Genomic DNA, 15187 nt, shown 5'->3' with positions numbered 1-15187 from the left:
ATTTTTGGACAAAGTTTACAATATAAACCTTGATATATGATATGACAATTGCAAAAAAAAAAAAAAAAAAAAAAAAAACTTGCTCGATATCACTGAACAGAAGTACAAATCTTCTGCTTTCCTGGACAAATTCTTGAACATATGACTGAAGAATTCAAAAGTATTTACAATACATTTTATACTATCTGAGCTTAATCCAACAATTGCAAAAAAAACATGCTCGATATCACTGAACATAAAGTACAAATCTTCTGCATTCCTGGACAAATTGTTGAACATATGACTGAAGAATTCAAAAGTATTTACAAAAAATTTTAAGCTATCTGAGCTTAATCCACTTCTAACTTTACTTTAATGTCCTCCTCCTCGTCAACATTGTCTTTAGAAAGATTCATTGGAATGTCCGTCAGCACTATTTTGCCGCCATTGTACCCAGCAATGAGCATCTTCCCGATTTTGGACTTCCATTCTGAACTATCCCTCTCGTACTTTCTGTCGTGAACAACTCTATCGCAGTAGTTGAGCATTGAGCCCAGTCCAGTGTTGGGAATCCAACCGTATCCCATCAACACTCTCGCTTCTCCTTCACTCAAGTCCTCCCCGACCTATATGTTATAGAGGAAGTTAGATGCAAAACACAAGTGACACCACTGCATGGTATAAACAAGAATTTGAATAGGAGTGTTCTAAAGCACATTGATTACCAAGAGTGCTCTGTTCTCAATTAGCGAGATCCTGCTACAGCTAGTAAGCTTCATAGCAGTTACCAGTCGCTTGATCTGCCAATGTATAGATACAGATTCCACCAATTCAAAGAAGTATGTTGCATAGCCGTACTCTGGGCGTTCAAGCACAATCCTGAAAGTGTGTAAGAGTGAGCATAGACGTATTATGGACCTCAGCAAAGCTCATTCGTTAATCTCACCTGTTATGTCTTTCGAAGACGAATATGAATGATTGGATATCTCGACACCAGCCCCACTCAACGGGCCACTTTCTGAACTGTAAATATCGTGCCTGCAAGTAAAATGGAGTAGGTACCAATTTAAGATAACACCAGCATAAACCTGGTAATAATGTAATCTGAGGATGATCAAGCAAATTAAAGCAGGCAAGGAATTCATCCCTCACAACCCTAGGCATCAAACTACAAGGCAATTTTTACCTGCTCCACAAGCGAAAATAGACAGGCCAAGCAATAGCTAGGCTTCTCTCCCTTTGAGAAATGCAGCGGACCAAGTTTAAACAATGAATCTCGCCGGGAAAAAAGCTGAACCAGAAGTCAAAAGAAGAGATAACATCATATATATGCACTGTGAAATTATACCAAAATCCACCCAGATCTTATATCTCAAAGTTGAAAAGTGATGATACTTAAGAGGGTGAACAGAAAATCTTAATCTACCAAAACTGAATATATGACCACATACTGATTTCATGACTAAGAGGAAGTGGGAAAGGACAATAGAAAAACCCCACATCATATCTTTTTTAGCTGCAATGCAGAAATGACAATGCTGAAACTGGGCTAGAATTTCAACATTGTATTCACAGCAGATAGTTGAACTCAACTAACTACCAGCTTTGATATTAAGAAAATGGGGAATCAAGGACGTAGTAGTCGTATTCATCAATCTCATACAAACAGATGAATATGCAAATAACCTCCTATATTGTCATTGCATCCTTCATATTACCTTCTTCAACAGAAGTTTAGACATATATAAACCGAGTGAAAGCATTATTGGCCAAAAATTAGAAAAAAGAAAAGAAAGAAAAAAACTGAAATGAACATTTTAACTTGAGTAATACTGAATAACAAGACATGACCCAGAAAATGAAAGAAAAATCACCTTTCCTTTTTTCTTTGTTTTATAAGCTTCAATGCTAAGGATTGCAAGTCAGCAACAGAAAACAATCTTAGTAACAAATATATTAGCAAACCTTTGATATAATTTCTTCAAGCTCAGAGAAGCTATCTTCTGTAGGCAAATCATCCAGAGCCTCATTGTTTTCAGGTTCCCCATACAGCTTAATATCATCAACTGATACACCTTTCTCAAGCAGTACCTGCACAGTTACATGAAGTCCATAAAGTCATCAAGATTACAAGCACCACTGAGAAACTGCAATAGTACCTTGAGGAGTCCAGGAGCATCTTCCTCCAGTGCTTCTTCAACAGAATCTCTGAAGGTGGTATGCGAGGAACAAGGGATCAAACCTCAGAAATTCCGAGGATGCATAGGGGAAAAATAAAATCTTCATAGATGATCATACATCATGAATATAAATTCATTATAGCAAATAAATAAATCTTACGTGGCAGTCTTTCTCCGCTTTCGTGGACGGTTAATTTTCAGTGGTTTGGCAGCTGCAAATGCAATGGGTGTGGAATCAAACACAGAGGGCACTATTTTGCTCAAAGAAGCTGATATTCCATCACCTCCTGAAGAATTAATTGCCTTCTTTGAAAATAATTTCATTCGCTCTTGCAGCAGCATGTGGTCAAGCTTATCTAAACAAGAATCATTAGGGACTTCTTGTTCTCTTTTCACTGGAAGGAAGCAATTATATGGTTGATTCTCGGTAGCATATTTTCCTGTAGTTTCTAACTCAACGCTCTCCAAGGCTTCAACCTTGACATTTACAATTGCTGAACTAAGCCTAGCCTTGCTACTATCAGAAGAAAGATCTAACCCATGACTCGATTCCTGGTCGGGAAGAGTTTTCTTTGAAGAGTATAACCAATCATTTCCTTGAATCCTTTTTGATGATACAAGATTAGATGAATAATCTTTCTGGCAGGAGTCACTCAATCCATGAACTGTGAAGTTTGACAAATCAGATATCTTAGAACGATCTCCAGCCATTTGTAAGTCCCTATCACTGGAAGTATCATCTTCTTTTCCAACTCCATTACCTCGCTTGATCCCGTTATCTTCAGCCAAGCTAGAAAGTGCCGGTGAGGTGCCCTGCATTAAACAGCAAGAAGCACACATGCTCAGAAGTTCTTGAAACTAAAGAGAAAACAATTGCGTAAATGCTATAATCAGCCTAACTGTGCTGTTGACACACTCCTTTACTCTAGATCTTTTCTATAGCAAATGCTGTCAAATTGGTAGAAGACACATTGGGTATAGGTGAGGAGAATGCAATACATAATAAGACTAAATTAAGTAAAATTTGTGGTTGTGATTAAGAAAATAAATTAAATAAACGAAGTGGCATGACACTTGAAACACGGCCAACACATAAAAAATAATAATAATGCTCCATATTATTTCCAATTACAAGTCCAAAAAATAAAATTAACATAAGACATTCATGAATGCAGGATGGGAGGTGAATGAGTAAACAGCTCCCATATTTACAACCTAATTGTCCTAAAGTGTATTATTCTTCTGCAGTTAAGAATTCACCGAACAAAAGAGTGAAGAAGGCCATATTGGCATATTTGGTAATTGCCACCAACAACAATGGGGAAAAGCATAGAAAAATTTCAAGAACTCAACCACATCCATCCAAACCCCAATGCTAATCCCAACTCAAAATGAACAAATAAGTAAATAAACATTAAAACTTTAGTTAGCCACTTATCCTAAGAAAAGGCTTCATGAAAAATAAGAAATTAACATGATTGGTAAAAAGGAAGGGAGCTAAAATAAAAGAGAAAGAAGCTTATATAATGATCAATATATTTAGACTTAGTCACATGCAGTCAGTCAAATTTCTCAAATACATTTGCATCACGTTAAGGTTGTGACAGTTGACAGGGAAGAAAGTGAAGATGCAAGAAATTTCACCCCTGAAGCTTCCACCAATAAAGGAGGACCAGACACTACCCAATAATTATGCTCCTTTTTTTGTTTTCAAGTTGAATAAAAATGTAGGTCTGTACCCAAAGGATTGAAGAATTGTGAAAGATAAGGTTTAAATCGCTCCCAATCCTCCCCACTATTGTTGTCTCAAATTTCTTCTCATTCCTTTCTATCATTCATATTTCCAATGTAGAACTCCTGCATTATTAAAACCAAGGTCCTAATAACATTCCCAACACTCGAAAGTTTTTCGACCTGCTGGATTCGAACCAGCAACCAAGAGGGGTTGTCCTCTGCTCTGCCCCTGAGCTTAGGTCGAATGAAATACAATTTCTCAATGTACAACTGTACAAGTATTAGGCAGCCTGGAGATTCATAGGGATTTGAGTAGGTAGTCATATGGAAACTTGTTTCCTTAATAAATGTCTTGTAGCATGTATTTATAGGGTTGTGTATTCTCTTTTCTAATAAACAACTTATTCAGAAACTCTCTCTTTACTTTCGTAACATGGTATCTGAGCCTTTACGATAATTCTTTTTTGCTCCGTTGTCGTCACCGCTGACCTAGGGAGGAGCGCCGGTGTCTAGCGACCTTGCCTGGAAATTTTGACGATGTTTTGACCAGCGTGTGAGCCTCACGTGGCGCCATCCTTCGCTGCCACTCTTCCACGCGCCGGCACGTGAGGCTCCTCCAACGACCAGAAAACATTTTGGTTGACTACACCTAGGTCGCCTGAGTCCATTTAGGTTCTAGACTTGGTTTGGACCATTGCGTTGTTAGTGATTTTTGCTCCACTGTCACTTTTTCTCGTACACATTCAGGCTTGAATTTTGTGATATTTTTTTCTGGGATGGCTGCAAATAAGTTTGATACATCTGCCAAGTCAGTCTTGATCTCTGCTGATGAGTTTGCTAAGTTCGAGTCCGTTGCTTGTTTTGGCGTTGTCACCCCTTTTTTATCCTCATTGTCGTTTGGGGCATGCTTCCCTTCTGTTGGTAAAGAAATTGTGTCCTCCTTCTCAGAGTTTGTCTTCTTTACCTTTGTGTTCACCCACTGTTTGCACGTGGTACCGGAGGCATCCAAGCTTCCGGTTCAGTGGAGGGTCCAATCCCAAGCTTGTTTGGTCCACTTTGAGTTCACCCAGTGTTTGCCCGTGGTATTGGTGGCGTCTAAGCTTCCGGTTCAGAGGGAGGGTCTAATCCCAAGCTTGTTCAGTCCACTCTGAGTTCACCCGATTGTCTGTGGTATTGGTGGCGTCCAAGCTTTCGTTTAGGGGAGTGCACTAAATGGGATTTGAGTTAGTTATTTGTGTAACAAGTTGGGCATGATTAATGATTAATATCTATGTTCCAACTTGAGGGGGAGTGTTATGGAATGTACAACTGTACAAGTATTGTGGAACCTAATTATATTAGCCATTATTAGGCAGCGTGGAGATTTATAGGGATTTGAGTAGGTAGTCATATGAAAACTTGTTTCCTTATTGAAAGTCTTCTAGCATGTATTTTAGTATTTATAGGGCTGTGTATTCTCTTTTCTAATAAACAACTTAGAAACTCTCTTTACTTTCGTAACAAAAACCAAGTAAAAATAATTTCATGGAATGAACACCAAAATATGCACGTACTGACCATTAACAGCAAAAAATTGCTTGAAAGAAGAAAAACCTAAATATCACATAGAAGAGTTCAACAAGATAGCATCATTGTTGAGTCAAGAATCATCTTCAAAGATTCAATATGTACATAAATCTATTTCATTATTCATCTCATGAGTCTTCCAACAAGTGGCAAAATTTTTTGGAGAATGATTAACAAATACAAAACTACAAAGTCACCAAATCGAGAGAAATTACCTCTATAGTTTTCCTTTCCAAAGAAAGTGCTTTCCTGAAAATTTAAATTAGAATATACATCAAAAAAAATATTATTTAATCTTTGTTATCTGAGCTCCACAGATATTAAATATATTTAGGTCACAGAACTCTAGTAAATCAAAACATCAAAACACTTTCATTAAACTATTGAACTTCGGCATTAGAATTTATTTGTTTAAATTTAAATAGAAATGCTCAACACTTATAGAGAAAAATCAACCTAATAAAAAAAGATAAAAATCCTTGAGGAAAATAGTACCTTGATAGTAGCATTCTTTGTCGTTCTTTTAATACCACAAAATCAAGTTCATCCAAAAATTCAGGAGTCTCCTTCTTTAACTTCACTGTTGTCTCCACATCAACACTGGATGAATAATTTAAGCACTTTTTCAATTTATTGACAGCAGAAACCTTTGTTTTTATGGGAAGGTCTGATGGCAACAACTGAAGTAAAGTACTGTTGACCGCATCAACTTTGTCTAACATAATATTATCAGTGGTCATCTGGCTTTGGCTTATGCTCTTATCTCCTTCAGCCCGGGAGACACATTCTTTCACCTCACCTATGTTTACACCAATAAAATACTATAAACACATTTTAACATCAGTACAATCACTTTCCACCTCATTTCATGCACTTATTTTCTTTTGCAAGGCTTCTGATATTATTCAACACCATAAGCAGTTTTACAATAATTTATATACAAGTTCAAATTTATTTATAATAATAATAATAACAATAACAATAATAATAATAATAATAATAATAATAATAATAATAATAATAATAAAAGGAAGATAAAAATTAAAAATTTAAAAAAAAAACATATAAAGTTCGTTTTCGTTTGTAAATCTCCTGGCACTTGCTTATCACCTTGTTCCATACACCAGTTGCAGCTTTAGTATAAATCATTAATATATGTTCTCATCTTCCTTATAAAGCAGACATTATATGAAATATAAGTACACCATTTTGAACTTTTCATAAAAACGTACTACGTACACCATAAGACTTTAAATAAGAACTTTTACCAGCACCATTTTGCTGCACTTCAAGAATGTCAACCTTCTCCTCCTGAACAAGGCACATAGACTGTGAAATTAAACTATTTTATGAACTTAGTCACCAATCAAGTATGGCAAATAAAGTCTCATCACAAGCACATAACTCTAGGCACACTAAAATAAGATATTTTACTTTTTAAAGTGTAAGTACAACCAACAAAAAGGAGGAAATGAAGCAAAATTGAAAAACAGTACTCCATAATAACAGCAACAATAGGAAGTTGAAACAATAAATGAGATCATTGATAACTACTGTGTGTGAATCTAGAAAGAAACTTTCATTAGGTGCAGCTACAGATGTTAATAAACAATGGAAAACTATATATAAATGATATAAACACCAATACCAGTTTATGTAATAAACAAAAACAAAAACAAAAACAAAAAACCTATGAATCATAATCACAACAATACCTGTGAGTAGCATTGGTTGCTGTGATTTCTAACAAAACTAGTAGTCGCAGGCCTGCACAAATTGCACTTCCATAAGACATCGAGTTTTAAAATAAACCAAAAACGAAGTTACAGGCTTTCCTCCGGTGACATGCACATTGCAAAAACTGCATCACCTTAATCTTGCAGAGCAAAAATGCAGTGACAATACAAATGAAAAAACTCACTCGGATTTGGCAAGGCGCTTGGTAGCCAAGAGCAATTTCAGACGTTGTTTCAATGGAACACGCTCGTGTTCCTCTGACCACGCCGCGTCGCAGGCTTCACTCTCCAATTTGATCGATGATACGTCACCGGAATCCGAACATCGAGCCATTTTCTGCCTTGTTTTCTCAAGGCTTCATCCAACTATCGCCGATGGACATAGCATCTGGTTAGAATAGTAAGAACTAAGAAAAAGAAGGTTAAAATCAGGAAAGCCGGGCCGGGCTAAATACAGAAAAAGCGGTAAAATCGAAGATGGAAACGCATGAATTATAAGGGTTTTGGGAGAGAGGTAGGGATGAAAAGCGTGCCTGCGGGCTTCGGCGGTGCGAATTCGTGCAAAGGAACTCTATTTGGCGCCAAAGTGGGGGAGAGAGAGACAAGAAGGGGGCCCGGCCCGGGCGTAACAATATTGGTTCATAGGATTCCTCAGTGTCAGCGAAGGGTAGAAATCGGATGTAAAGAAAACGTTTTACGTTAAAGAATGTCCATTAATTAATTAAATTAAATAGCAAATTCTAGTAATCAATTAATCCGTATTATTGTTTCAAAAAAAAAAAAATCCGTATTATTATATTGGCCACATTTAATTTTTTTTTTATTTCGTTACATTTAATGTCTAGTATCTTTATTAATTACAGAGTATTACCTAGTATATCAATTACGTCAGCCCCCACTTGATTTTAGGCTGTCAAGTTTATCGGTTTGAGCTAATCGATTTTTTTTTTTCATAATTTTAAAAATTTTAGTCTTAATCCTAAAACATTGAACGCTCGACTAAAATTTTTGATATTTTTAAATTTTAAACTCTTAATTTTAATAAAATAGTGCATCTACACTAATAAATATAAACTTATACATCATTCGATCAATCTAATCCTCCATTTTTAAGTTTTAATTAAAATAATTAATATATTTATACTATTTATACTATAATATAATAATTATAATAAGATTTTTATTTTTCAATTTATTTTCATAAAAATTATTGTATTGTGTAATAAATTTATTAATATATTTATTAAAATTTTATTTACAAATTTAATAAAAAATACTAAAGATGAGTGTACATATAAACTCCATGTATATTATGTACCATGTGATTCGTGTTATCAGATTAACTCACTAAATTTTGAGCTGGCATGTTCGGGTCATCATACTGCTTTTTTTTATCAGACTAATTTTTTCTATAACCCTAAAAAAAATTTATCTTATTAAGCTAGCTTATTGATTTTGCGCTAAAATTGACATCCCTTATTACTCTGTATTATTTACAGTCATAAACATTCCAATTTTACTATTAAAATAAAATAATGCACGGCATAAAAAGACTCAACATCAACCACCCTAAGATAGTGAAATGCATGACAATAAATAAAGTTTAAATAATTACACTATAATACTTCTCTCAAAAGGTTGAATCCCAAGTCCCAAGGGCCCTCACACTCCGACACAACAGAGCATTTGGGAGGATGTTCATTTCAACGTACTACGTCATTCATTGTAAGTACACGGAAATACATTTTCAAATAGACAATATAGTACCTAAAATTCCCTACTTTCGAAGAGGAATAGAGGGGTTGTGAGATGGGCTTTGGAATGTCAACCCAACGTTCATTGCGGTTGAATTTCCTACAAGATTAGTGTTAATGATATTGTGTACCACACTTTAACACAAAGAAATGAAAGAATACAAAGGATTTTCCATAACATTTCGAACTCTAGATTGTGTTTTAACCATTCTATGCAATAAACATAAAATAAGCATTATAGAATCTTATATCAACCTCAATCCCAAGTCCTAAATATGACTACTCACTCATCATATCAGTCAATAATGTATAAACATTAAAATAAAACATCATAAGACAACAATATTAAACAAAACAATAAGCATTTATCTCTGAAAATAGAATGAATCCACAATCCAAAATGGAATCAAATATGCAAAATAAGAGAATCTATCATTTTTGGAGAAAGGTGAAGTAATTTCTTGACCAAAAATGTGAAAATCTCATTCTACTCTCTCTACCTTATGCTATTGTTCACTATCTCTCTAGAACTACTCCATTTTTAGATTTGAAAATGACCGAATAAATTATGCAGCATGGTTCGACGCACGGGCGTGATGACACCCGTGACTGGAGCAGGTCATCCTCAGGGGCGTGACGATGCCTGTGACCGCTGCTGAAGCCGTTCCACGATCTTGTTCTGCTCATTTCTAAGTGTTCTCTTCCCTGTCTACCTCTAGATGACCTTCTACTTCCTTTTTATTCACTTCTTCGTTTTGAATTGGTCACTTTTGTTCTAAATTGCCTCCTCTTCCCTTTATTTCGCGATTAAGAGAAACTATACATAAATACACATCATGTAGTCCAATTTTCCTATTAAATTTATGCACCAAATAAGCGAAAGCATGAGAGAAGGTATAGTCAAAAAATAGAAGTGATCAGAGTACTCAAATATAAACATTCTTATTAAACTTGAACAAAGAACACTTCAATTTTTTATATGAAGTGTTGGCAAAATTTTAGAGGAAGAAGAAAGGGTTCGTAGAAAAAAAAAAAATCAATTTTTGTAGGAGTCAAAAGTTCTAAAATGTTATGCTAACAGAATATATTTATAATAAATTAGGTATTCTTTGACATTCATGTCATTCAAAAATTACATTTGAATTCAAATCATAACTTCCAAAACTAGCAAATTAATTAAAATAGATATGATGTTACAAGTTATTTTTTAGATAAATTGGATCATAATTAATTCCTAAATTTGATGAGATATAAACAGTGAATGATTGAGAGCAGTAAGTAATATAACGAGTAGTAAGGCTTCATATCCTTTACTGTTTGAAGTAGTAAGGGGCGTTTGGTTCAGGTCATCTTAGATTATCTAGGTCATCTTAGTCTGGTAATGTTATATTACCTTGTTTGGTTCAAGTTATGAGATTATCAGGTAATGTTATATTACCTGAAAGCTGATGTGGCGGTATCTTGAATTATTCCAACTTTGCCCTTGTTAACTAATCCTTATATAATAATAATAATAATAATGATAATGATAATAATAATAATAATAATAATAATAATAATAATAATAATAATGAAATTAATATATGTTTATTTAATCAAAAATACATATGTGTATATTTATATATTTAGTTTTTTTTTTTAATATTTAAGTTTTGATATACATTCATAGATATAAATAAATACACACACATAATATATATATATATATATATATATATATATATATATATATATATATATTATTGAGGGCATTATTGTAAATTGATCTATATAACCTAAAATATAACCCTGAACCAAACAAGTTAATATTATATTACACCATACAAACCAAACACACAAGGTAATCTTACATTCCCAAAATCTCACATTACCTTTGGGGCGTTTGGTTCAGGTTATCTTACATAACCAAGGGAATCTGACATTCCCGAGCTTACATTCCTATGTTTGGTTCATATTCTCTGAGGGAATATAACATTCCCAGGGAATGCAACATTCCCTCCACATAGAATTTTGAAGGGAATGTGATTCCCTTCATTTTGTTAGGTAATGTAAGATAACCTTGTATATTCATAAATTTTGTCATTTTAATTCTAATTATTTAAAAATATATATTTTATATTATTATTATTATTATTATTATTATTATTATTATTATTATTATTATTATTATTATTATTATTATATATAATTATTTTGTAATTATATTATATATTTTTTATTACGTTAGCATATAAAATAATTTTGTTTCTAAAGTTCAAGATTTTAGTTAATATTTTAAAATCATGTAATTATATATGATATCGTTATCTTATTTATTTAATTTTTAAATTTATTAAAATATATGAAAATATGTTAAGGATACTATATATATATATATATATATATATATATATATATATATATATATATATATATAAAAGATAACCCTAAACCAAACATGATTATATTACATACCTCAATTTTAACCAAACACATGAATCTAACATTCCCAGCAATCTAACATTCCCTAAGGTAATCTAACATTCCCTGGGGTAATCTAACATTCCATGAACCAAACGACCCCTCAGAAGGTAATCCTATTACCTGGGATAATCCAAGATTCCGTGAACCAAACGCCCCCTAAGGGTTCACATCCATTATTACTCAAAAAAGTAAGGTTTCAACTTCTCTTCATTTCCTACTCAAAAGCAATAAGGTTTCATCATATCTTTTACTACTCAATCATTTTTACTGTTCGAAGCATTAAGACTTTACCGCTAAAATCCCATGTGAGAAAAAAATTTTATGTTATACAATATACAATTCAGATTATTTATAAACTTAAATTGTATTTATATTAGTGCGAACTAACATTCATTTTCAATGTGGGTCAAATGACTTCTTAAAAACTTTCAAAACATCATTTTTTTTTCAACTCAATGAGTACAATTTGACAATTAATTTCTCATTCACACATTATTCATTTTGAGCGTATAATATATCAAATAATTTATCTTCAACTAGGAACATTTGAATCCTCTTTGACTTGGCCAAAATTGAAAACGGACCACACTCAAAATTATATCTCAAAATAACTACTTAAAATGTCAATTTATGTAAATTTTTTCATATATAATTTTTTACCGTCATAAATATTAATTTACATCCTCAATGAACTTCTCAAAAAAAAAAAATAATAATAATAGAGTAACTTTATGAGAAATTTGATTATTTTTTTTTGTTGTATTTCAATAATGATTAGTTGGACTCTCTTTATTGTTCATGTGAACTCCACAAGACCCAACAAATTTTGCTAACACGTATCACACTAGCTATCACCTATGATGTACCTTTGTACTTCAATTAATAATGGAGGCCTATAGGGAGGGAAGCCCATTACTCTCACTATAATGGCGTGTTTGGTTGGGCGTAATTTGGCTATAGTTGAATTGTAATTCAGTGGAAGTCACAATTACGTCGTTTGGTTGGAGGGACAGAATTGCAATTCCTTCCTTTTGCTGAATTGCAATTCATGGGCACCCCCCTATGAATTGCAATTAGGTGGTTGTGGGAAAAGAAAAAATGGATGAAATGACAAAAGTACCCTTAATTATTACTACTATTATTATTACACAAGGACATTTTAGTCTTTATATCACTTCTTTCATCCCCTGCCCAATAATTCTATTCATCCCTACCAAACAATGTAATTTGAATTCCTACTTTATTCCCACATTATTCTTTTCCCAGCGAATTGCAATTCCTTTTCACCCTAATTCCTTACTCCCAACCAAACGCCCTGTAAGTACATTGTGAATAATGCAAATGCCAACCACTTTGGAATGTATAATACACTAATAAAATAAAATAGTGAGTATGGTATATCAAGAAGCACAGAGAGCTTCTTGTTCTTTAGAGATGAAACAGAAAGGGAGAGAAAGAAGATTGTGTTTATTGCATGAGAGAAAAATATTTCTGAACCCTTTTACAGTAAGGTATTGAACTCTTATATACAACATCAAGACTAAAGATACTAAGGTAGAGGATAGAGAGCTGCACTAACTAATTCTGTTACAAGCAGTTGAGCAGGCAGTTAAGGTGGTAAGGTGATGCACTTGTTCTCTGGCTTCCTGTTGATCTGTGAAGTGTGCATGCTTGGAGTGGACTTTGAGCAAGCATGTGTTAATATCCCCCGCCCCCCTCCCCCCCCCGCAAGCTGGAGGATACATGTTGTGGAGACCCATCTTGTCTATTAAACTGCAGAAGGTAGTAGGAGCATGAGGTTTTGTAAAAACATCAGCTAGCTGATTTCCAGTGGTAACATGCAGCAGTTTTAAAACTTTGTTATGTAGCTTCTCCCTTACTAGGTGACAATCAATCTCAATGTGCTTTGTCCTTTCATGAAATACAGGATTTTCTGCTATAGCTATGGCTGACTTGTTATCACAGTAAAGTATAGCTGGAGGACTCTTGGTTATGCCCAAGTCTTTTAAAATGTAGAGTAACCATTGGATTTCACAGGCTGCTGTGGCTAAGGCCCTATACTCTGCCTCTGATGAGCTTCTGGAAATGGTGACATGCTTCTTGGACTTCTAAGACACCGGTGGTATCCAAAAACATACAAAAAACCTGTGACAGATCTCATTGTGTCTGAACAAGCAACCCAGTCAGAGTCAGTAAACCCCTTGAGGTGTAAAGAGGATGTTGCAGAGAAGAAAAGACCTTGCCCTGGAGCTGCTTTGATGTATCTTAAAACTCTTTGAGCTGCCTGCATATGAATGTCAGTAGGACAATATAGATATTGAGACAACTGTCGTGTTGCATAGCTTATGTCATGTCTAGTACTTGTGAGATAGAGTAGCTTTCCCACCAGCCTTCTGTATTGAGTAACATCTTGTAGTTTGTTGCCACTGGTTTTGCTTAGCTTTACAGATGTAACCATTGGAGTTTTTGCTGGCTTACATTGTAAAAAACCTGTTTCTTCAAGTAGTTCTAGTGTATACTTTCTTTGAGTCATTGAGATACCTTTGCTGTTTCTTGCAACTTTCCAATCCTAGGAAGAACCTTAAGGTTCTTATATATTTGATGTGGAATACAGTATTCAGGTGCCTTTTAATTTGTTGAACTTGAGCTATATCAGAACTGGCAATAATCACATCATCTACATAAATCAGCAGAGCTACAAAATTATCAGATGTGTCTCTGGTGAACAGAGATGAATCAGAGATAGCCTGTTTAAAGCCCATCTTTACCAGCTCATGTGTTAACTTGACATTCTACTGTCTACTAGCTTGCTTTAAGCCATAGAGAGACTTGATTAACCTGCATACCTGACCAGGCTTGCTAGGGGTGAAACCAGGAGGCAGTTTCATATATACTTCTTCATTTAAATCTCCATGCAAGAATGCATTATTCACATCTAACTGATGAAGAACCCAACCTTTGATAGCAGCCACAGCTAGAAGCATTCTCACAGTAGTTATCTTTGCCACAGGACTAAAAGTGTCCAAGTAATCCAATCTAGGGGTCTGAGTATACCCTTTTGCAACAAGCTTGACCTTGTATCTTTCAATGCTTCCATCAGCCTTAAGCTTGGTTTTATAGACCCACTTACACCCTATTGGTTCTTTGCCAGGAGGAAGGTCTGTAAGTACCCAAGTGTTGTTGGTTTGTAAAGCATCAATTTCAGCTTCCATAGCTTTCTTCCAGCAGTATCTTTTAATGGCTTCATTATAGCTCTTTGGTTTTTTGGCATCTAACAAGTTTACAGCAAAGGCTTTATAATTCTGTAACAGATTATCATGAGATATGTACTTATGAATTTCATGAGGAGAGGTCCTTTTTGTCACAGTTTGACACGTGTAGTCACTGAGATGGATGAGTGTTGTTCTAGTTCTGGTTGACCTTCTTGGTTGAGGCATGAGATTGAGTTCGGTGTTGCTTGGAACTGGTTCAACAACCTGTTCTTTTAATACATCCAACCAAACGTCTGTTACAGTTTCATTTAATAATATAAATACAATATGCGAAACAAATTATTCAGTTTCATTTTGTTATAAACACACAAAAATAAGAAATTTGTTAAAATTTAACGGTTGTCATTTTTCTATTGAAAGAAACGACGTCATTTTCGAATCATGGTCCACCGTATAACAATTGGGTTGTAATCTGCTCAAAAGTTAAAAATTAAGTTAAAAGTGAAAAATCAGTATATTTGATAAACCAATGGTTATGTTTGGTCAATCATTATTGTGTGGAC

At 34.2% G+C, this 15187-nt stretch overlaps 1 protein-coding gene across 3 annotated transcripts; it reads right to left on the bottom strand.

Moving 5' to 3' along the window:
- Positions 1–237: 237 nt before the first annotated feature.
- On the bottom strand, positions 238–7595 carry LOC109180469. Of its 3 annotated transcripts, XM_019330074.1 has the most exons (13): positions 7381–7594; positions 7175–7226; positions 6728–6770; positions 5955–6258; positions 5675–5708; positions 2921–2972; positions 2320–2824; positions 2139–2187; positions 1945–2070; positions 1166–1270; positions 926–1017; positions 705–858; positions 238–605 (listed from the first exon to the last, which is right to left on the bottom strand). In XM_019330074.1, exons 1-13 carry the CDS (start codon positions 7527–7529, stop codon positions 330–332), a joined length of 1941 nt encoding a protein of 646 aa, XP_019185619.1. In that variant the 5' UTR covers positions 7530–7594; the 3' UTR covers positions 238–329. The 3 variants fall into 3 exon arrangements, with proteins under 3 accessions (XP_019185619.1, XP_019185618.1, XP_019185620.1); XM_019330073.1 differs by having other exon boundaries at positions 2320–2972; positions 7381–7595; XM_019330075.1 differs by lacking the exon at positions 6728–6770 and having other exon boundaries at positions 2320–2972; positions 7381–7473.
- Between the last annotated feature and the right edge of the window lie 7592 nt (positions 7596–15187).

Source organism: Ipomoea nil, unplaced genomic scaffold, assembly GCF_001879475.1.
Source record: "Ipomoea nil cultivar Tokyo-kokei standard unplaced genomic scaffold, Asagao_1.1 scaffold1026, whole genome shotgun sequence".
Taxonomy (NCBI): Eukaryota; Viridiplantae; Streptophyta; class Magnoliopsida; order Solanales; family Convolvulaceae; genus Ipomoea; species Ipomoea nil.
This window is presented reverse-complemented; position numbering and strand designations above follow the sequence as displayed.